At 52.4% G+C, this 23,152-nt stretch overlaps 3 protein-coding genes across 3 annotated transcripts; 2 read left to right on the top strand and 1 right to left on the bottom strand.

Annotated features, from left to right (window-relative positions):
• Window positions 1–3,472: 3,472 nt before the first annotated feature.
• On the top strand, window positions 3,473–12,642 carry LOC132016916 (zinc finger protein OBI1-like). Its single transcript, XM_059398921.1, has 6 exons — window positions 3,473–3,923; window positions 6,265–6,449; window positions 6,540–6,725; window positions 9,647–9,773; window positions 10,020–10,113; window positions 12,555–12,642. The coding sequence occupies exons 3-6, from the start codon at window positions 6,642–6,644 to the stop codon at window positions 12,571–12,573; spliced, it is 324 nt and encodes a 107-aa protein (XP_059254904.1). The 5' UTR covers window positions 3,473–3,923; window positions 6,265–6,449; window positions 6,540–6,641; the 3' UTR covers window positions 12,574–12,642.
• A 94-nt stretch (window positions 12,643–12,736) lies between these two features.
• On the top strand, window positions 12,737–13,938 carry LOC132016518 (zinc finger protein 182-like). The gene is made up of 2 exons (XM_059397826.1): window positions 12,737–12,829; window positions 13,162–13,938. The coding sequence occupies exons 1-2, from the start codon at window positions 12,737–12,739 to the stop codon at window positions 13,846–13,848; spliced, it is 780 nt and encodes a 259-aa protein (XP_059253809.1). The 3' UTR covers window positions 13,849–13,938.
• A 625-nt stretch (window positions 13,939–14,563) lies between these two features.
• SYCE1 (synaptonemal complex central element protein 1) lies at window positions 14,564–21,246 on the bottom strand. Its single transcript, XM_059397827.1, has 11 exons — window positions 21,201–21,246; window positions 20,986–21,060; window positions 20,312–20,359; window positions 20,013–20,067; window positions 19,249–19,338; window positions 18,930–18,993; window positions 18,094–18,160; window positions 17,893–18,016; window positions 17,708–17,818; window positions 17,384–17,568; window positions 14,564–17,200 (listed from the first exon to the last, which is right to left on the bottom strand). Exons 1-11 carry the CDS (start codon window positions 21,244–21,246, stop codon window positions 17,103–17,105), a joined length of 963 nt encoding a protein of 320 aa, XP_059253810.1. The 3' UTR covers window positions 14,564–17,102.
• Window positions 21,247–23,152: the final 1,906 nt, after the last annotated feature.

Here is a 23,152-nt window from a genome sequence, read left to right on the forward strand (position 1 = left end):
TGGCCTGATCTATGTCTTTTTTTTTTTTTTTTTAAAGATTTTATCCATTTGACAGAGAGAAATCACAAGTAGACAGAGAGGCAGGCAGAGAGAGAGAAGCAGGCTCCCTCTGAGCAGAGAGCCCGATGCGGGCCTCGATCCCAGGACCCTGAGATCATGACCTGAGCCAAAGGCAGCGGCTCAACCCACTGAGCCACCCAGGCGCCCCTGATCTATGTCTTTAAAGGAGATTCTGACTGCTTTGTTCTAAATGGACCTAATGGGGCAGGCGTGATGTAGGGACCCAGCGGGAAGGGAGAAGAAGGTGCCACAGGTGAAGGCACTGCCAATGCCAAAGATGGAGAAGATCAGGCAGGACGTGGTTGGGAAGAAGAAAGGCTCAGGGCCTCCAGTTGAAGACCATCTTCCATCTGCCTGCTCTATGTCTGCTGGAGTAGGACTCAGTCTGGCGGCTGCCAAGAGACACCCAAGTTTTCCCTTTGGGGTTTCCTTTCTATTCCAGGAGAAGAGTCAAACTCATGATGAGATGGGGGACAAACAAAGGGACGAGGAGGAGTCCTGTCCCTGGGGATAGTGTAGAGTCTTAACTAAGTGACTTTGAAGATGCCAAACCCATCACATTTCTAAACGTGGCTCAAGGGAGCATGTGGGTCTCCTGTAGACTTGATTTGCAATTACAACAAACTGTCTTCAACTGTGGCTGACATTCTAAGGGACAGTTCCATGGCCCACACAGGGTGGTGACATGGCTCTGCTCAGTCTGCCCACCCTCCTGGTGGCTTGTGGGGCTTTCCTGCTGTTCACCTTTGTGTGGAGAAGAGGAGGCCCACCTGGCCTTCTTCCTCTTCCCATCATTGGGAATATCCTGCAGGTGGAACTTCAGGACCTGCCCACCTCTCTCTCCAGGGTAAGACCCCCTCAGGTATGACCAGCTGCTCCCTGGGCTTATATAAGTGCTTTACTCAGGTTTCCCAGCCAATGTTGGTGGGGGGAGTTTGTTTCTTTCAGTTGTACTAGAATATCCCATTTTTTATTTGATCCTCTTAAAGAGACCAGGAGTTGTGACCCCTCAAACATGATTCCATTCCTAACTGACGGCTCTCTGAGGTCCCTTTCATGGTCTCTGACATGAGAGGAAGCTTCCAGCTTTGATTCAGACTGACACTGAACAAGAGCCCCATAATACATGGGGCACCTGTTTAGTGAGGATTGTATCCACGGCACAGTGTGGTCGTTGCCAAAGCTGCACCCCACTGTCATGGTACAAAGTGCCCACCACCCATCTGGCTTTCCAACTGTAGATCTGGAGGTCAGCTCCAGGGAGACCTGTCAGCATGTTATTGCCACATCCCTGCCCTTTGGTTAGTCTAGTGCCTTGTGGACCCAGGGATCAAAGGCATCCCCTCAGGAAGGGCTATGAGGGGTATAGGGGCATCAGAATCCTCAGACAGCAGTGGATTGTGACCTGAGTGAGGGAGAGGTGGATGAACATGTCCTAGACTTCCTTGCGGTCTAGAAGCTTCTGCAGGGCCTTCATGAAGTCCCTCATCCCCGCTGGTGGAGAGAAGGCCGTGGGCACTCAGTGTTGCCCACTGGAGTGTCTCCACTTTTCCCCATGCCCATCTGGGCACCTTCCTGCCCCAACCTGGCTGGGATTCTACTGCTAGTCATGTGCTTCTCTCCCTGGCATCAACTCTCCTCCCCTTTCTCCCTTCCAGGAATCGATGCCTCTGCCAGGTCAGGCTCAGAGGGACACGGGTGGCCCTACTCACAGTCCCCAAGCTCCCGGGGCCCCTTCATACTCCTGCAGCCCCAGGATGTCCCCTCCTTCCTTTTCCCCGCTCTCCTAGGGGACTATTTCTCCTTTCCTGCCTGCTCTTATTTCTTCAAACCTCCATCAGTGTCCCCTCTGGCCCCCATGTGGTTCTCACCTCCATTTCTCTGAGAAAACCAGGCTGTCAGAGAACACGTCCTGAGGCTTCCACGCCAGCAGCCCAGAGCTCTTCAGCTTCCATACCATGAAGCTCACGGGCTCTTTGTACTGACAGGCACGCAGGTGTGCCCCTGCTTCCTGACTCTGCACCTCCCCTGGCTTTCCTCTGTCTAGAAGGAATGCTCTTGTTCTCGGCACTACTCAGACCAGAGGCCAGGAGTCATCCTGACTCCCCTCTCCCACCACATCGTGGCCACCAGCAAACCCCTTACTCTACGAAGAAAAGACATCAGGAATCTGGTCTCTCTGGACCTGGATCAATCCAACACAGCTTCCTGCCCACAGAGGCCCTTTCTTCCATTCTGTCCGTGCTCCACACAGGGAGACCCTGGAGGGGGAAGTCCACTCCCTCAGCAGCCAGTGCCCCTCTCTGACACACACAAAAGGCCTCACGGGACCTGGACCTCCCACTCCCCCAGACCCATCCTCCCACCACCTAACCCCCTGTACCATCTCTCATGCTCTCCTGTCCTCCGCTGCCCACCATGGCCACTGACCTCCTCACTTCTTCCCAACACAAACACCCTCAATTCTCAAGGCTTTGCTGGCCCTTCTGCAGGGGCTACTGTTCCCACAGATATCCACCTGGCTGGCATTCCCATCTTTCTTGGTGTTAAAATGCTGCATTCGAAGGAGACCCTCCCCAGTGGCCTTCTCTTGAGGATGAGAGCACCACCAGCCTTCCGCCCCTCCTCACTGGTGTTTCCCAACGGCATGTCTGCATGGAGGCATACTCTGGACTTGACCGTCATATGTTGCCCACTAGAATGTGTATCAAAGAAGATAAATTTCTTGCCATGCCCTGTCTTTCCTCAGTCCTGAGACACTGTGTAGTACCTAGTATTTGTCGAACGCTTAGTAAGTGGTTTATTCTTTCCAATAAAGGAAGGGATTAGGGAAAGGCACAAGAGGTTGAGAGGCCAGAGTGTGAGTCCCTGCACAGACATGCTTCCCTCATGTCAGCATGGCCCCTGTCTGCAGCCCTGAATCTTGGCTGGGAGACACTGATGGAGAGGTGCTGGCCAGACATGGGGGCTGCTGGGAGGGAGTGTCTCCATTTCCAACTGCCCCTGTGCATCCAGGAGTTGGGACAGTTGTTCAGGTGTGCCTTGCCACTGTCTCCAGCTGGCTAAGCAGCATGGCCCCATGTAACCACTGTGTTGGGGCCCCCCATCCAAGTGTCGTGCTATATGGACACCAGGTCCTGAAGGATGTCCTGTGCCCTCGGGAAGTCACTGCAGATGTTGCAGAAACAGCAAGAGAACTTGAATCAGAAATGGGGCCTGAAGATGGGACTGGATTGTTGTGATTTCATGACAAACTTCAGCAGATCAGGAGTTGCTTCTTAGGGGTGAACGAAGAAAGTGGTTTCTTGAGAAGGACTCTACTGCTGGTGGTGATGCCGTGAAGACTGTTGAAATGACAACAAAAGACTGGGGTATCCGATAAACCTAGTTTATTAGATAAACCTAGTTGATCAGGTAGCAGTGGGGCCTGAGAGGACCGACAGCAAGTCTAGAAGAAGGTCTGTGGGTAAGATGCTGTCCGACACCATCCCATGCTACAGAGAAAGTGTTCGTGTTTCCTCCATACGAGGATTTGACCAGTTAGGGACAATGTCTGTCATTCGGTGAAATCAGGATCTCGCCGGTACCCTCACGAAGTTAGAGCCAACTCCCCGGCCCGCACCCGCTCCCGCGCAGCGGGACACCTCACCCACCAGGGCTCCTAAAGGACTGGGCGCAGAGGCCTGTGGGAAATGTAGTCTCCCGCGACAACGACGGATCCCGCGCGGGACTCTGGGTCTTCGGGTTCCTTCTGCGCACGTGCGGACCCGCCCCTCCTCTTCCGCCCGGAAATCCGGCTCCCTGCGGGTGTCGGCCGCTGTGGCTGCGGGGCCCGGGGCGTTGGGTCCTGTGTCCCCGAGAAGGTCGGTGCGAGGGAGAAAGGGGAGCCCTGCGGCCGGCGGGAGCTCGGCGGGGGCGGGGCCTGAAGTGCAGGCGCGACCCGTGGAGCGAGACCCGGTGCGCGGGGCGACGGGGCTTCGGGGCCCGCGGGTCGGGCGCCCTCGGGCTGTGCTGGCGGCGGTCGCTTGGCCGGAGAAGGCGCGCTGCGGCCCCCCCCCCCCCCCCCGGCGCGCGCTGCGGGGGGCCCGGCCCGGCGGCGGCGAGGGCGGGGGCGGGTCTGCAGGCGTGCGCGTGCCCGTTCCCGCTCGGGCTGGCGCGAGCGTCTCGGTGCGGAGGGCGGGGGCCCCGGTCCGCGGCGGCGTCCGCGAAGCTCCTCCCGGGAGCGGTCGTGCGCGGGCTCTCTTGAGGCTCGCCCGAGGCCGGGGGTCGGGCCCCCGCGCCCCCCGTGCGGTCTGCCGGGCGCTGTGCGGTCTGCCGGGCGCTGTGCGGTCTGCCGGGCGCTGGGCTCTGCCCCGTGCGCAGGACCCGGTTTGCAGGCGCCGCTGGCTCGCGAGCCATGGCGCGGCCCCGACGGCCGTCGCGTGTTCTCTGGAAGGGGCGCCTGTGACTTGAGCGGAGGCAGGGAGAGGACCCCAGCTCCGCATGGCCAAGCGCGCACGGAACGGGGCTGGGGGTGCCACTCCCCAGAGGCCCCAGAGGCTGCGAGTGACGGGAAGGGTGGACCCGCCCTCGGGAGACCTGCGCCAGGCGGAGAGGGGCGGGCGACGGCGCGAGGGGTCACGCGCCCGAGGGGCCCGGTGTGAGGGGAGGGGGACCTGCTGAGGCCGAGAGGCCGCTCGCCCCAAACCCTGCCTGGCTCGGTTCTCGCCTCCCGGCTTCTGTTGCCCGAACTCCCTCCGCTGGCGCGGCCGGCGCGGCCTCGCGCGCTCCCCGCGGTGGCCGGGGAAGGGTCTGCGGGTGCGGCGGGGGTCTGCGAGGAGGCTTCCAGGACGCGAGCGGGCTGCGGGCTCCCCGGCTTGCGCGCGTCGGGGAACCCGACCTGGGGGTGCTGTGCGTTCTCTCTTTTGCCACAGTGAAGCCACGGCCCGTGTCTGTTTCTGACTCATTTCTGGCCAAGGCGGCCACTTAGGACAGCGCTTCTTGGGGGAACTGCCTCAGACGTGCCTGTCCCACTTTCCCTGACGTCTTCTCTGCCCTGCGGGGCTCAAGGCGTTTCCGGGGCAGGTGTTCGCACGGAGTGCCGGCGACCTGTCTGTGAAGAGCAGAGACTACAGCGCGATGCCAGCGGCCTGGTGTCCATTTTCCGTTGTGGGAAGTGGGAAAATCGGACGCAGTTTTCTTGTCTAACGCATCTTCCCGGACCGCACATCCAACCCCGCATGCGCCCGGCTGTGGCCAACAGACTCGTGGCGCCAAGTCCCGGTGTTAAGACGGGTGTCTGCGGGCTCCCCACGGCCGGTCTTCCAGGGCCTCACTGGCGTCCAGCGAGCGGGCAGTCTTGCCACGCCTCAGAGGTTCGGTGTGGGTTGTCAGGTTCTGTCGATGGTCCTCGGTGTGTAATTCAAGACTCCCCGTGTACATACTGAGTTCGGGGGTTCACGTGTATCACGTGAGCATTTGCTGGGTTACAGGCCAACCGCATTCAGTGACCTTAAACAACAGTCATTTTAGGTTTTGAGGTCCTGTGGCTCCGCACTTGGGGCTGGGTGTACTCGGTCGGGTCCCGTCGGTGCCTGGTTCCCAGCAGAGGCTGTGATCTGGTGCCAAGGCTGGGGTCGGTTGGTGAAAGAGGATTTCGTTTCCTTCCTGGTGGTCGGTGCTGGCTGTTGGCTGAGCCTCGTATCAGGCCAGTCCCGGGCCTCTTCACGGATGTCCGCAGAAACGCGCTCCTCCACCTGTGTCCAGGGTGTGCGCTTCGTTCCTTTTGACGAGGGCAGGTCACGTGGCAAAGCCCACCTCCGTGTTGGAGGAAGTGAGCCGAGGGGAGCAGGTCACGGAGAACCATCACTGGAAGAGTGCCCTGCAGCACCGTGTCCCATGTCCCTTATGGGTGTCTCTTCCTGTAAAGTCACGGGCCAGCAGTGTTGTTGCAGGGTGTCTGCTTCTGTGAAGACGAGCTGTTTACACCGCGGGTGTCCTCACGGAGGCACGACTGTGAAGCCCTGCGTCTGCGTCTCTACTAATAGGAACATAAACAGTCGTTGCTTTAATGAGCATCTTCAAGATCTTAGATTGATTCTTTCTCTTCACTGTTGATAAGTCAGTAGGGAATGTGTGTTTTGATGAACTGTATGTGTAAATTAACGGGCCTGTAATAGGGTCTTTCCTGCCCTTTCTCAAGGTGAAAATTCTCTCGTCCCACAGGAGCAGCACGCTCGCTCCCTCTTGTCTTCTCTGGCCACTGTGGAGAGCTTCAGACAGGACAGTCCAGGTGTGGGAGCCGAGCCCCAGCATCTGGTCCCGCAGCCAGTCCGTTCGCCTCCTGTCCCAGGGGTCCCTCCAGAGCCCTCTGTGGTTTCCTGGAGCAGCGGAAGATGAACACCTCTCTGGTGAGTTGTCCGCTTGTTTGGCGTGGCGCTTCCTGAGCTCGGAGAGGAAGGGCTCAGGCTTTATTTATTTTATTTTATTTTATTTCTCAGTGTTCCCGATTCATTGTTTATGCAGCACACCAGTGCTCCATGCGGTACGTGCCTCCTTAATAAGGGCTCATACTGTAAAATAGAAAAGCAGAAGTCGGTAAAATGCAGCTTCGGGGTGATACGCGGAAACACGGCAACAGTGGCATGCGGATGTGGACGGGTTATATGACCTTCGAGTCATCCAGGGTGAGTGCAGGTTGGTCTCTGGGCTTTCTGACGCCGCCACAGAATGACACACAGCGTTGCTGCCTCTTCAGAAAGGACCCTCAGAAGAGGCGTGTCCCGTTCTCACAGGACCTGAACATTGTAGGCCCAGAAGTCTGAAGTGGTGCCTTTGTTGGTCACACGGCTGAGGGGGCGGACAGCGGTTTGCCACCAGTCTGGAAGGTCACCTGGTGCTGGAATGCTGTTTGCCTGAGAAGCTTTGCTAGAGTCGCGTCCCAGGCAGCTTCTGGAGGGCTCTGCTGGGTCCACGGCCCCACTGCAGCCACGGCCCGAGCCCTGCTAGACTCAGACCCTGGGGTGTCTGCAGGTCTTACCCTCCACGTGTTTCTGTCAGCCGGTCTGTGTAGGCTGTGTGTCCGACTGTGGAGAGTGGTATTTTCTGAGAGAGTTCACGGCTCGTTTGCACCTTACCCTCCTCCGTGTCGTGTTAATCCATGTCTTCTAAGTGAAGAAATAATCCTACAGCCTACAGAGCAACCCAGATTATGTCTGATTCAGTGACGGTGCTGTGGGCTGTGCCTTACTCGACTCTTCTGCCGTAGGAAAACTGCCGTCCAGGGTCTTCTCCTGGACATTCTCGTCTCTTAGCGTCTGGGGCGGCCTCCCTGGTGGTTTCTTCTGCTTGTTTCCTCTCCTGAACGCAGCTCATCCAAGGGTTCCGATCTGGGCCCCTTTTTCACACTCTGGTTTTCCTGCACTTGTCCGGCCCTCTGCGGTCGGCGGTCCTGACAGCGCCTCTCCCCAGCTCGGGCCTCTTCCCGAGCCTTTCGACCACTAGTTCAAGCCCCTGGGGAATGTTTTCGTGCAGCTGTTCCAGAAGGCACCTCAGGCGGAGTCAGTCCTGTGGGAAAGCTCATCTTCCTTTCTTCTCTCACGTGTCCTTCGTTAGCCGGCCGCCGACACGACCAATCTGGAGTTTCTCTTCTCCCGCTTTCTCCCCCCGAACCTCGGCTGGCGTTGAGATCCGGACACTTGGATCATGAGATGGAGCCTCCGTGTCAGTCACAGCCCACTGCAGCCGTACAGAACAGCGTCATTGTCCTCCACGTCCTCCGTGCTCCTTCCGCTCGTTTTCCTGCCTCCCAGCCCTTGGCCAGTGGTGATGCTTTTCCGGGCTCCGTAGTGTTGCCTCTGACAGGCAGGCGTGCAGTTGGAATCCCACAGTGTGTGGTCCTTGACGCCTGCTCCTCTCCCTTCCTGGGGTGCGTTTGCGCTTCCTCCCCCGTTCTTCCCTTGCCCCGATAGCTCCTTTGTCTTCAGCCCCACGTGGCATTCCGTTGTCAGAGGGGAGCGCAGTTGATTCGTGCATCCGCTGAAGACGTTGGGTCACGTCCGGGTTTGATGGTTATGAATAAAGCGGCGGTACGCATCCTGTGCTGGTGTCCACGTGGACGTGCGTTTTCAGCTCCTCCAGATGCGTACCAGAGGAGCGAGGCAGGGATCGTGGGTTGGGCGTTCGTGCTTACCTGTGCAGACGGTACCAAACTATCTTCCAAATGGCTAAACCATTTTGGTGCCTCGCTACGGCAGCCGTAGCAAATTAAAACTCTGCACTTCATTCCGTTACCTTTTTATTCACTCCTCACAGGGTTTACCACACAAGTCTTTACCAAACATACTGAGTAGTAGTGCCCTACTTCATAGAAAATAGGAACTTTTGAACAGTATAAATCCATTTGCTGCCCCGTCATGTGTACTGTGGATAGTAGACACGTGTGTACATACTGAGCCTACAGACGTTATGAGTGCTCTGTACATCGTTGCAATGTTTTCCCTAAAGGATCATGTCTTTTATAGACGTAAGGAAGAAAAGTGCATATATATATGTATATAGTTCCTTATGTTTACCTACACATTGGCATTTCCAGTGATCTTGATTCTGTCTTATGGATCCAGATCATCTGGTGTCACTTTGTTTCAACCACGGAGAAGGTCCTTTGCCATTGTAGTGCCATCTTCTGATGATGAATTATGTTAGTTTGTGTTCCTCTGAAAATGTATTTCACTTCAGTTTTGTAGCATAACTGCTCAGTGGGTGCAGAATCAAGGAATCGAAGGATTTACGTTCACCACGTTGTTTCCGATAAGTTGCCCGTCCTTCCCCGTACTTGAACCTGAACGTGCTTGCTCTTCTCTGGCTGCTTTCAAGATTTCTCTCTCTCTTCTTTTTTTTTTTTTTTAAAGATTTTATTTATTTATTTGAGAGAAAGATAGAGCTGAGTGAGGAGGTCAGAGAGAGAAGCAGACTCCCTGTGGAGCTGGGAGCCCCATGCAGGACTCGATCCTGAGACTTCGGGATCATGACCTGAGCCAAAGCAGTCGTCCAACCAGCTGAGCCACCCGGGCGTCCCAAGATTTCTCTTTATTCTTGGATGTTGGCAGGTTGGCTGTGATGTGCCTAGAATAGTTTGTTGGCTTTTTGTTTTTTGTTTTTTTTCTAAATCTAACTTATGGGCACTGAAGTTAATAAATCTGTATATTCAGATCATTCACGAAATTTGGGAAGGTTGGAGCCATTATTTCTGAAATATGTAAATGCTCTATTTTTCCTCCTTTCCTTACGGAACTCCAGTTACATGTTGTTAGACTGGTTTTTAAATTGTTCATGGGCCTCTTTATTTGTCTTCATTTTTTTCTCTCTCTCATAAAGATTAGAAAATACCTGTTGATCCATCTCCCAAGTTCAGAGACTTTCTTTTGCTGTTGTTTCCAGTCTGAGGTAGGAAATTTCTGCTGTGGGATCTCTTGACCTTACCCGGCAGTACAGACTACAAACCATGGGTGTATTTTGTTCAAGACCAAACACACAAAAAAGAATGAACTCCTAGACTTCCTGTTCTGACCCAGGCTGATGCCTTGAATTGAGGCACATGTCATTCCAGGAATTGGTGTCCTTTGAGGACGTGGCTGTGAACTTCTCCTGGGAGGAGTGGCAGGACCTGGATGATGCTCAGAGGACCCTGTACAGGGCCGTGATGCTGGAGACCTACAGGAGCCTGGTGTCCCTGGGTGAGTGAGAGTGTCCTGGCAGGGGCAGGCACTTTCCTCTTCATGGTAAAGGTGCAGCGGTGTATGAAGTGAAAGGCTGCTCAGGGTTAGGCTCCGCGGCCCAGGAGAATGTGCGTGCTCACCCTCTAGTCGGAGGTTCATGTTGGCCCTTCATCGTACAGTCCTTGGAGCTCTGCTCATGTCATTCTTCAAAGGCCCTGAAAGTGAAGCAGTTTGTGAAAAGTCCCACTTATTTCTGATCAACAGGACACTGCATTTCCAAACCTGAGGTGATGACTCAAGTTGGAGCAAGGAGCAGAGCCGTGGGCTGTACGGGAAGCCCCAACCCGGCGCCTCCCAGGTCAGTGAGTGCATACTGGGCAGGGGTCTATGAAGAGAAGATCACAGCCAGTGTGGGCCGTGCCGGGCTGTTTTCCCAGGTGCTTTTCCCAGGCCCAGACCTCAGGAGAGGGAGTCTGCATGGATCACGCTCCTGCCTTCTTCACTCTCACAGTATGGCTCTCACCCACAAATGTCCCCTTCTTTTCTTAATTGCCCACTCTTTTCTTAGACTTATCCAAAATCCATTCCAGTATTTTCTTCATTAGCCGTTGTCTCTGGGTTCAAAGGTGTCCCCCTTGCATACACTGTTCCCTTTCGAGTGTTTGTTTATCCCTCATTTATTCTTTCGACACAGGTAAAGCATGGGTCATTTTGTAGTTGTGGGGATTACAGTGGTAATCAAATACATGCCGTCCTTTCTAGGAGATTCCTTTCAGTTGAGTCAGAATGAAGCAAATACACAAAACACTAAGAAGTGGGTCACAATCAGAAATAATGTTTTACCACTCTGAGAGAAAAACTGGGGTGTGTTATTTTAGTAGGGAAGCCCAGAGAAAGTATTTTTGAGGGAATTATCAAGACTTTACTTTCGGATAGCTTTAACCTGAGGTGATGATTTAGATTTTCCAGTGTTGACAACATAACCCATACAGGGTATAGTGTCTGCAGTAGAGATTGGGTGTCACTATTAGAAGTTGCAAACTAGTCTTTAGCCTGACTGGTATCTGAGGCACAGGATGAGAGGAGGTTGCCCAGGTAGTTGCTAAGGAAGTAAGGGAGCACAGGACCAAGCCTTGTCAAGCGCAGAATCAGTGTCACGGGGCGGAGAACCATGCACAAGCTGCAAGCTGCAGTGTGGAAAGGGGTGATCCATGGCACGGGGGGAGACTCTGGAGTTCATGCGTTCTCAAGGCCAGTGGAGCCAGGGGTTTCAGGATGCAGTTGCTCCTGCTAAGTAACCCTAATATAACAGAGAGAATCCAGTCCATGCGTGGACTCCATTTCCATTGAAAGTAGGACACAGCTGATACTCCAAAGTTCAAAACAAGCCTTTAGAAACAGCACATTGTCAAGTAGGGATGCACCAGCAGGAAGCAAAGCACAGCAAAACAGGTGAGACTGCTTTTCCAAGAAGCAGCCAGAAAAAGACTTTTCAGAGCTCATGAGTGCAGCCTGTGTTGCAGAACCTAAATTGTTTAGACCAGCAGGGAGGGTAGCCCAGGGAGGAGAATTGGAACTTGGTTGTAAGAAGCCAAGGCATAGGGTCTCATTAGGAGTTAGCAGAAATCTGTCTTTGGCTAGCATGGAGAAGGAGAGAGGATGCCCATAGACATCCCCCAAGAAGTAGTGAAAAAATAAAGAAACATGGGTGCAGATCCTTGTCCCTAAGCAATATCCCTGCTTAGGTGAAAAATGGCCATCTACTGCATCCTAAAGTAGCCAATCCAGGACAGTCCTGTCACCTTCAAAGCTGAGTGATGAGGAAAGGCCAAGCAAAAAGGACTGCACAGTTATTGTGAGAGAAAGCAGGAGACAGAAGGAACACAGATGGCAGATGAAGAACTCAGCCGAAACTGCGGCTAGGGAGTAGGTGACTGTTGGGATTTCCTCCTGGATCCAGTAAGGAAAAAAGAAACTTGGAAAAGCAGAACTGAGGGCGCCTGAGTGGCTCAGTGAGTTAAAGCCTCTGCCTTTCGCTCGGGTCATGGTCCCAGGGTCCTGGGATCGAGCCCCACATCGGGCTCTCTGCTCAGCGGGGAGCCTGCTTCCTCCTTTCTCTCTGCCTGCCTCTCTGCCTACTTGTGATTTCTGTATGTAAAATAAATAAATAAAATCTTAAAAAAAAAAAGAACCGACAAATAAAACCATGATTTGATATTCAATAATATATTAGTGTCATTTGTTACATGATTTTGTTAGGGAGAAAAATAATATGCTTATCATAACATACCCATTATCGATTCTTCAAAATTCATATCCTGCTGTTGTTGGGTCTGTTATCAAAGGCACGAGGCGGAGACAAAGTTATGCAAAGCCTTATTCTGTGCCAAGCAATGGCCAGTCAGACTGACCGGCCAGGGCCGTCTCCGAAGAGAGCGATGCCCCTTGGTCTTACAGGCTAGTTTTTATAGGGCACAATCGCAGACATCTGCATAGGTGGCTTTGGCTGATTGGATGTCTCCTACCTGTGTGTTTTAGTAGCGGTTACCTGGAACCAATACTAGTAACTGCTGAGGCGTTTTTAAACAACCAAACGGCTATCTAGGCAACATGGAGTCACTCTGGCTAAGCAGGCCCAAGCAGGCCCTAGGGGTTTAACAGGTTTTAACGTGGATTTGGCCCCAATACTGTGATGGAAAGAAACGGCTTTACTCCTACACAAACCTTCCATAAGAAATGCTTAGATGTGGTTATCAGACGTGTCTGGTAACCAGACATGGTTACTTCGTCTCATTTCAGATGTCCAGAGTGCAGGTGACCTGACGGAGACCCGCCAGGACCATCAGAGCAGACATGTGGGGCAAGTCGGGTTCTCCAGCAACAAAAGGTCAACTACGAAGAGAACCGCCTTGGGCAAACCATTTAATTTGAGCGCAATCCACATTTCAGACCTGGTTATAAATAATGGAGACTGTTCAGGAATGAAGCCAGAGGAGTTTGATGTGTGTCAGAACATGTTTCTCCCTGGTGAGCCGGATGAGATGCGTGGTGGAGAGAAGCCCAAGGACTGTAATGTGAGCGGCAAACCCTTCGGGTGTGAACACCGTAGTTTTCATCAGAAGGGTCAGATTTTGCAGCCACTTTTTGAATTTGGTGGGCAAGGGCATGACTTGAACAGGGAGACAACCACCTTTACACATAGCAGTGCTCCTGTGGGAGAGACTGTCTATAACTACGATGACTGTTGGAGAGCCTGTGACAAGTCTGCTGTCGTTGTCCGAGAGAGAACTCACATAGGGGAGGGTCACTGTAGGTGTAACAAATGGGGGAACACCTGTGTGAAACCAACCCAATCGAATCTTCACAGAGCTGATTTGGAGGAGCAACACTGTGAACGTGATCAAAGAGGGGACAATTTCAGCAAGAAATTACACCTTACTTGGCTTTCAAGAACTCAGGAGAGAAAACTTTTGAATGTGACATATGTGGCAAAACTTTCCACGCAAAGTCTAATCTCCATAAACATCAGAAAATGCACACAGGGGAGAAACCCTATCAATGTAGTAAGTGTGAGGAAACCTTTATCAGTAAAACAGCTCTTACAGTACATTGGAGAACTCATACAGGGGAGAAACCCTACGCATGTATCGAGTGTAAGAAAACTTTCTGCCGTAAGTCTCACCTAACTGTTCATCAGAGAACCCGCATGGGAGAAGAACCATATGAGTGTTACGAATGTGGGAGATCTTTCTCTGTGAAAACCAAACTCACTGTGCATCTGAGAGCACACACAGGGGAGAAGTCCTATGAATGCCACGGGTGTAGGAAATCCTTTTACCAGAAGTCAGCCCTCACTGTACATCGAAGGAGTCACAATAGAGAGACACATCATGAATGCAGTGATTGTGGTAAAACCTTCTGTCAGAAGTCCGTTCTCACTGCGCATTGGAGAACTCACACAGGAGAGAGACCTTATGAATGTCCAGAATGTGGGAAATCCTTTGGCCATCGCCCAGCTCTTACCGTCATCAGAGAACTCATACAAGAGATAGACCTTATAAATGTAACGAGTGTGGGAGATCTTTCTGTGTAAAGCCAAAGCTCACTGTGCATCTGAGACTTCACACCGGTGAGAGACCATATGAGTGTAAGGAATGTGGGAAAACTTTCTACCAGAAATCAAAACTCACTGTACACCAGAGAACTCACACAGGTGAGAAACCTTATAAATGTGACGAGTGTTGGAAGACCTTTTGTGAGAGGTCAGCTCTCAGTAGGCATCAGAGAACTCACACAGGAGAGAAGCCCTGTGGATGTAATGCATGTGGGAAAACCTTCTGTCAGAAGTCACACCTCAGCAAACATCAGAGAACTCACACTGGGGAGAAGCCATGTGTGGCAGAGACTGGCGATATGTACACCAAAACTCACTTTCTCTTTGTGTTGGGCACACAGTTCGCCTGCATTTCTCAGCTCCTGTTTACTGTGGGTGGAAGCACGTAATTGAGCTCTGGCCAAGAGATCATGAACACAAATTATGAACATTACTTCCATGCCTGGCCACAAAAAAACTTACTTGCCTTTGCTGATTTTTCATTCCTGGAATGCATATTACCCACAGGTGTGTTTTTGGAGCCACATGGTGAAGATGGGAACCAGGACTTAAGGCAGAAAGGACTGACTGGGGAGGGCAAAGATCTTCCCAACGCTGCCTCACAAATCTTCACCTGCAGTTACCTGAGGGAGAGGTAGTCACTGTTGAATCCTATGTGTGACCTATTTCCAACAATGTGAGTCCATTGTAGCTAGTTCAGTTTGCGAATTTGAGGTCGGCTTCTGTGAGACGTTACCAGTCCTTGTGTAAGAGAGTCACACAGGAAAGAACCTTTTGTTGTCACTTTTCATCCCCAAGCAATGGATGTAAAAATCAAAGAAATCATAGGAAAAAAATTCAATAAATGCAGGAATGACTTTATTGGGCAGAGACAGGTCATTGAACACTGAGGATAAAGTAAAACCTTATAAATACCTTTAATGTGTCCACTTTTCAACAGAAGGTCCAACTTTGTATCAGTGAGTTTTTCATGAAGCGAAAACTATCAGCGTAGGTAATGTGGATAAAAAAATTTCAGATAGAAATGATACTATATTAAAGAAGATTTTTGAAAGACTATAGACCATTTTTTCTCTGGGGTGATTTTTGCCTCTATGGGGACACTTGGCAATGCTACTCCTGGTAAGTAGCACAGTCACTTCTGAATTTTTCTATTTGGGGTTGTTACAGGGCCCACGAAGATCCTAAGGGGTGGAGAAGTAGAGTCCACCTTTACCTGTTGATGTAAAGGCATCTCACAAGAGTGTGTGGTCGTCTCTGGAAAATACAGTAGGACACCACCTGCTTTCTGGCCACAGAGTTCACATCATTTATAAATGCACACTACACTAACACTCAAAGAATTCCAACTTATAAAGCTGTTTGGCTGAACATTGAGGACATCGTCATCTGTATCAGGACAAGGAGCACAGTCTCTTTGGGAGCATGCCTTCTGTGTGGTTCCTCTTAGCCTGAAGCCATGTGACCTCAAGTGGCCACTTAGATGGTCCACAGCGTAGCATGGAGATGGGGAGACTCCGTCCACTCAAAGGGGAGGGCAACTGGGAGGCACTCAGCCATCTGTGGTCCCCACGAACTCTGAAGTCTAGCAGGGCACCCCATCAGCCCCTCAATCAGGGTGCAGTGGGTCTGAGAGTGACTTCCAAGGCTCTGGGTTCTGCACTCTGTCATCTCTCTTCTACCAACACATAACCAGCTTTTTGTTTGTTTTTACACTAACTAGTTTCTTCAGGTGTATTTCCTGCCCAGAGGGCTCTTTTCATTTGAACTGTTTCTAAACTTATTTCAAATTGATTTAATTTCCTTTAAAAAGTTTTTGGATTTTTCATCTATTAAATTATAATCCACTCCATTAGATGAAGGCCATCCCCCACCACTCTGCCTCAAACAGAGTGATGTGGGGACAATGCCCCTAAGATTTGCAAAAACCCTCTGTGTCATCCGTCATGAGGATTTACAAGGCTTAAGAGACTCAGAGGGTCTTCGAGCAGCATCCTTGGTCTGAGATTTACCCTGAGGCTCCATTTTGCGGATACTGTCCTGAATGTGATCTTTAGCCTGAAGTCATTTCCTATCTCAGGGATCCTTTTTTCTGCCTGGAGAAGCTGGGAAGGAGGAACAGTTCCATTTTCAAACCTGGGAAGTCCTGGCTCCTTGGTATTTTGTCTAGATTAATCTTGAAGACTGAACAGTTTCTTTTAGCTCATCTGTCTCTACGTATACCTTCTGGTAAGTGACGCTACCAGCTACGTTTTTCTGTTCGTCTCAGCTAGGGACCCACCCTAGGTAGCCCAGCTCTGTGGTGATGGGGCTACATTCCTCCTTTTCCAGGCGACACGATCTTTGGGTTTCCAAGGAAAGGGCCAGCATTTCTCATCGTGAGCTTAGCTGAACTGCAGTTCTCTGAAGTGATGTTTCCATTGTCGTGCAGGGGAATAGACCAGTTTCCAGGAGATGCGAGTTACTTTGATGGTACCAGTTCATGTATGATACAGGTCTGATGAACCCCATCTTAGAACACCGGGAGGTTGATGCTTGGTGTCATATTTTTCCGTTCTTCCACAGAAACGGTGCTCTCCAGACTGGGGGCCTGTTTGGACCCCTCTCCGTCCCACCACGTTACTGTCCTACCTGGATGCGGGAGCCTTTCAAGAGAAGGCATCTCTTTCTTCATAGTCACTGTATTTTGGCTTAGGATCAGACTCTGACAAGCCTTGCTACCCTGAATTGGGCAAGTGCATTCAGGACACTGAAGAACCCTATCACACTGTGTTGTAGTGACGGGTGTCTCGGTTACCTATTTTGTTCCACAAGAGCACAGACTACACTTGGCCTCCAACTGTGTTTCTTTTTCTCAGCTAATTGGTGGGGACTGTGGGCAAAGGACTGATTGGCCGAGAACCCCAACACCCTGCTCCTCATTTTGGGGGTTTCTGGGATCCCGTATAATCCAGGCCTGAATAAGGAATTGAAACAATCACAGGTGAGTCTGCAGAATGTGAATCCTTCTGCCTGGAGACCTAGAACCACAGGTTAAGTCCTAGGAATGAGCAGAGCAGAGACTATAAGGTTAGGGAAGCACTTACTGAGTACCTGCTGCAGAACTCTGGCCGAGGCCAAGAGGAGATGTGGCCAGGGCTTTACCAAGTCTCGAGGGTCAAGGGTCTTGGGCCAGACAAACCCTTCCACCCGTGCACAAACTCTGCTGAGGCAGTTGTACTGAAATAGTGCTTTTATTTCTTGAAGTTCATGGAACATGCTCCAGGGCAGGGAGAGTCCTCCTTGCCTAGGAGGGCACAGGACCTTGCTTGGTGGGCAGCTCTGGGTCTTTCTCCTCAATGACTCCTAGGAGCTTGGGATTGGCCTGTGGGAGGTCAGGGTCTGAGGAGGGAAGCCTCCATGCATCCCTGTGACCACACCCTCACTGGGACCAGCCTCTTTCTAACCCACGCCGCCAGCCTCTGCACTTTTGTCTTGGTTGTGCCCTGAGAACACCCCTCCCCAAAGACTCAGATCCTCTGAGGACTCTGTGGTTCCCCTTCCTTGCTTTCCTGTGCCCTGTTCCTTTCGTGAGCTATCTCTGCTCCCTGCCACCTAATTCTAGGACTCACAGGTTCTCCTGGGCCAGCCCCTTCCTCTTGTTTGCTTTGGCCTCGAGCAGGGATCTGCATCCCAAGCTTTTCCAGCTCCTCCTTAAGCCTGGACCAAAAAGGGAGGGTCAGGGGGAGGAAAAGGGACAAGACGGTGTGAGGAGACCAGGAGATCCGTGAAAGAGGAGCTGAGATGCCCTCCTCAGCCACTTTCCCCTTGGGATTAGGGGCCGGGCCTCCATGCCCACCTCTGCCTCCTCTGCTGCAGCTGCCGGCACTTCTGCTGCAGCTGCTCGTGGTGCCGTGCCGAGGCCTCCAGGAGCTCCTGGGCCTTCCTGTTCTCCTCCTCAAACAGATGCCTGAGGGTGCAGCTGTCAGCCACGGCAGCTCCCTCCCTCCTCCCCATTCCCTGTCCCCGTCATCTTTATCTTACACTGCAGCTGCTGCTTCCTGGCTGCGGAGAAAGAGCCCTTCAGCAATGGCCGAGCAGCCATCAGCCCCAAACTGGGAGCACAGGCGATGCTTCACGTCCTCCAGCTTCGCCTCCACAAGCTTCTCTGCAGCAGGAAGGGACCGATGAGCAGGGCAGGCCAGGGCAGGACACATCAGGGTCGCCCCACCCGCCAGGCCTCACCTTCTTTGAGCAGTTGCTCCTTGCTGCTGTCCAGGGTGCCTATCTCCTGGGCCATCTGCTCTGGCCTCTGAGTAGGTAGAGAGGAGGCCTGTCCAGGTGTCCTGTCCTCTCACGCACCTCAGAGAACCCTACCTGGATGTGGTCCCTACTGTGTGCCTCGCTTCCTCCTACTCTGGGCCTCCGGGCACACAAGGCACATAACGGATTCAGGGCCTTAATGCTGGCCATCTCTCCACCACTGTCTCTGTCTCACCCCAGATCCCATGATGCTGCGCTAGGGAGGCCAGGAGGTTTGGAAGCCTTGAAATCAGGTCTGAGGCAAGTATTTCTTACAGGGGATCCTGAAACCCTTACGAGTCAGTCTGTGCCTGGAGAATCAGTCACCAGACCGGAACTGCAGCTCCTCTTCCCTCTGCGTGGCTTCTCCACCGAACCCCTCCGGCCTAACACTGATCCTCTCTGCCCCTTTTATTTGGCACCGGGACCCTTGGTTTCCCACTCTCTGCCCTGTACCGGTCATCGCTGCTAACACACCCAGGGATCTCCCTTATGGATAACCTCTCCCTGGTTTATCAGGGTTCCTCCTGGCCACTGAAGAGGGCGGGGGGAGGGGGCTGGGAGCAGCAGGGATGGACGGGCAGGATCAGTGAAGTGGACAGCACTGGGTGGTGCCGAGGGACTGAGCTGAGGGCCATTTTATGTATGACCACAAGGGCTGGGTCAGGAGCTGGGTGTGGCAGGTGTGAGGAAGGAGGCCTGCAGTGGAACCCTGAGTTTTGGGCCTGGGACTTCCAGGAAGATGTGGAAAGTGGTAGGAGCAGGTTTGAGTGACTCACATGGAACTTCCAGAGGTCCTTGTGCTGGCCCATCAGATCCTCCAGCTGCTCCTCAAAATCCAGCCTATGGACCAGTCCCACAAGATGAGGCACCACGGGCTGAGACGCTCCCCCCCACCTTGGCCCAGGCCAGAGGTCTTCCTGCACAGACTGTGGGAGACTTGCTCCTGTTCTTTGCTCTGCAGGAAGCACCTTCACCACCTTGACCCTCCAAGCCTCAGCCCGGCCAGCTCCACTTCTAAGCACCATGCCCAGTATTACCACAACCCATCCCAACCCATCGCCCCCATCCTGCCTGGCACTGGGCTCTGGGCTTTACCTCAGTTGCCTCTGTTTGTTCTTCTCTTCCTCAATCCGGGAATTCAGGGCAGAAATTCGCTCCTTGCACTCCTGCAGCACGGTCTGCTTCCTGGGAAGAGGCAAGGCGGCCCTCAGTCATATTCTCTCAGTGTTTCTGAATGACGGGGCTGGGGTTGGGCTCCTGCCTCCTCTTGGGTCTGTTCTGGCTTTCCCGGCTGAGGCCCTTCTTTAGTAACTTCGTGGGGGGTGGGGCATGAGCCCATGACCCTGGAATCCTGTTGCGAAATCAGGGAGCTCAACGCTGACACACGTGCACAAGCACACATACATACGGATCTCATCCACATTTCCCACATAGTTCCAATGTTGTGTGAGGGCTTAGGGGCAAGGATCACAGAATGAGCTAAATCAGGGTTCAGGAAGTGGAGAGATGGATTCACAAATACTGAGGTGGATGGAAGGACAGTGGACAAATACAGAGACACTGGTGGCTTGATGCCTAAATGAAGGGGCAGACGAGTGAAGAGTGAGCCAAGGAGCCGATTTTAAGAAGAGTCACGGGCATAGAATAAGAAAGAGCTGAAAGCTCTAGCAAATGAATGATTATCCCCATGAGTCCGGGTACCCTCAACACTACTGTGCACCATGGGGCCAAGGTGGGAAGCCATGCACCTGGCCTCTCTTTTTTACAGATTGGAGACAATGTGACCTGTGGATCCAGAACTGATTTTCCTTCTTTCATGAAAGGGGAGAGCAGAGCAAGTCCCAGATGTAAGCTCTTACCTCTGTGCCTCACTTTCCTTCTCCTGGCAGTGGAGCCTGAGGATCCTTAGGGTCTCTGCAGGGAGAAGAGCCAAGGGCCCCATGAAAACCCATAGAAGCATCAGGATTGGGCATTCATGACAGATCATGTGAGGTCTTATGGACACCTGATAGGACTTCGTCATTTGCCAAAAGTGTGGTGGAAGCCACAGGAGGGCTGCAGGCTGATTTGGGTTTCAAAGGGCTTCAGCTGCTCTGCAGAGATTGGCCTCTGCGGGGTGACAAGGGCAAAAGCCTGGAGACAGAGTGGCTGCAATTACCTTGCTTTTTGTTCAAGATCTCTTTCAGGTGTACTTTCTCTCCAGTCACTGGAAAACACAGGAACACATTTAGGCATCAGGAGGCATCACCCCATCCTCAGGGAGCGCATTTGCCCCTCATCACACAGGCAGGTTGGGACAGCACCACCTCAATCCCAAATGTGGACCCCTTGAGTTGATCCCCCTCCCCTCTTGAGCCCACACTCCGTCTAAGCAGCAGAGGGCCCTGGGTTTGATCAAGGCTGACTGTGAGGACCCTGTGGAAGGCCAGTGTGTCTCCATGGACGGGAACAAGAAAACACATCCCTCGGACTGGGACATGGGCTAGGAAGAAACCCAGCAAGCAGTTAAGGGGAATGCGATCGAGTGGGGACAGGGGACAGGGTGCTGTCTCTAGATGGGATGACTCGGGGGAGGCTGACCTGAGAAGGGGACACTGAAGGTAAGAGCTGCTGAGGATGTCGGCACCAGCAACCTGCACTATCTGGGACAGAACAGCCTAGCAAAGGCCCTGAGGTAGGATTATGCTTGGAGGACTCCGGAAACACTCCTACCCACAGAGTGGGGCTGCAGAGGGGTAGGAGCCCTTGCTCACAGCAACAATGTTGTGTCCAGAATACTGAGTTCAGGAAGGCCTGACACTGAAGACCTCTGCGTGAGCCCAGCATGCTTACATGAGTCCATTTCCCTCTGCAGGGCTTCCCAAACAGCCCGGGCCTCTCCCAGCTCTTCACTGGCCTTCTTTTTTGCTGTGCCGAAAAGCAGAACAATGTGTAAGTGCAGCCTCCCACTGCGTTATTCCTTGGAAGCTGACATTTCTCTTGTCTTCCAGGAAATCTGGGGTGGGGGCAGATTTTAAAGCAAGAAATGAGGCTTCCAGAGCACAAGCCTTTCTTGTTGGGCTCAGCTGAGAGCAGCACCAGGCTCATGGACATGCGACCACAGCAGCTGCGTTTAGATGGTCCCATCCTTGGTTTAATGATTGCTGCTGCTGTCACGACCGACTCAGTCATCTTTGAACAAGGAGCCCTGCACATCATGTTGCTGGTGCCTGAGCTCACCTTGCTGAACCTCATTAATCCGATTAATCAGGACTTCAACCCTGGGCTCCAGGCTTCCCACTGCAGGAAGGAGAGAAGTTGAGTGGAGAGGAGAGCAGGCAGGGGGAGCTGGGGGCCCTGTGGGGACTTCCCTGGGTAGGGGAGGCGAGGACAAGAATTAATACAGGTACTGAGTCGGGCGGTAGTCACTGCAGCCAAGACGCACAGACGGGCAAAGAATGAGAGAGTGAAGGAGTGGGGCCTGCCCTTCAGATAGGGGAAGCCCTGGTAAGGGCCCCATCCGCGGGAGGGCAGTTCCTGGGGCGGGTGGAGACAGTGAGGCCTGCCCTGAGGTGGGAACGCGGCTGGAAGGAGGCTGGTCAGCAAGCGGAGAGCAGCAGAGCTAAGGGGGAGGGAAGGAGGTGCAGGCGAAAACCTGGACTGAAGGCAGTTGGGGCCAAATGGGCGGCGAGTTAGGAGGTTTGGGAAAAGCTCTGGCCTTCCATCCACTCATACTTGAATTTTGAATCATGGGGCTGTATTTTTACTTCAAGGAATTAAGCTTTAAAAGACAGAGCAAATGAGCTGATTTCCCAAGTCTGTGAATTGTGGGGGCTACAGAGGGCACATGTGACCTTTCTGCAGCTTCTTCACCATTTCCAGCAAGTCTTCCGTTTTCTGTGAGGATTTGGCTTGCCCTGTGGAGACAAAGCCAGACATGTTAGAATCCCGAGGAGTGGGAGTCCAGCAGCTTTGGCCTGGAACCGAGGGGGGCTCAGGTCTCCAGCCAGAGAGGTACGCCCCCCTGCTCCGTGTCCTGAGGTGGGTGCATACTGAGTGAGAGACGAGTCAGGCCATTTCACAGCCAACTTCTAAACTGTGACGAAGCCAGACCACAGATTTCCCCTTAATAAAACCCAGGCCAAGGGGAGGGGTGAACTCCCACTGCCTGTAGTAGTCAAGATTGGGTCAAAGCTCATGATATACCAGTGAAAAAAAAGAAGGGGTACAAAAGACCCCCGGAAACAAGGAGTCAAAAATCATTAACTGTGCGTGGCTAATTAACTAGAAAGTTCTAGAGTTCTTATAAGAAAAATCCCACAAAGAACAAAAGAAAATTCAAGACATCTCATTTAAAAAATGCAGTTCCTCCATGTACACTCACTCATTCTTCTGAAGCCTCCCAGGACAATATTTCATGTTAACCCATTTATAACCAATACAGGCACTTATTTTTCATCCCTTCATGAATGGCAGATCCAAGCCATGATTATTCATGGCACTAACCCATCACAGTAAAGATAACTGGACACTATGAGCCACTTGAGGTAAAAATAGAATACAGAATTTTTGCCAAAAAATCAGACGAGTATCTTGCGAATCCTCTCAACCTAAATAGTAACTCAGAGGAAATACAGGGACGCAGGACCCATGCGGACGCAATTAGCAGCATCCAGACTGGGAGCGTCATAGGAAAACCAGCTTCTGCGGGGAAAGGGAGAAAGAAGAGCCTTGCAGACTGAAACGGGTTCCAGACGAAGAAATCAGTCTCAAAAATGGACACATTTAGATCTTGATTCAAATGCACTTTAAAAAATGTTGATGAGGCAATCAGGGCATTTTGGAAACTGACTGGATAATGGATGAAACTGAGGAATTACTGTCGTAGTTACGCAGCTATGACCCACTGCTGTATTTCGTTACCCTTTAGACACCGGTTAGAGAGTCGCATGGAAATATTTAGGGATGCCAGGCTACGAGGCCGTGACCCTCCAATGCCACAGTGGAGTGGGCGGCCGCG

The sequence above is a fragment of the Mustela nigripes genome, chromosome 4 (genome assembly GCF_022355385.1).
Source record: "Mustela nigripes isolate SB6536 chromosome 4, MUSNIG.SB6536, whole genome shotgun sequence".
Classification (NCBI taxonomy): domain Eukaryota; kingdom Metazoa; phylum Chordata; class Mammalia; order Carnivora; family Mustelidae; genus Mustela; species Mustela nigripes.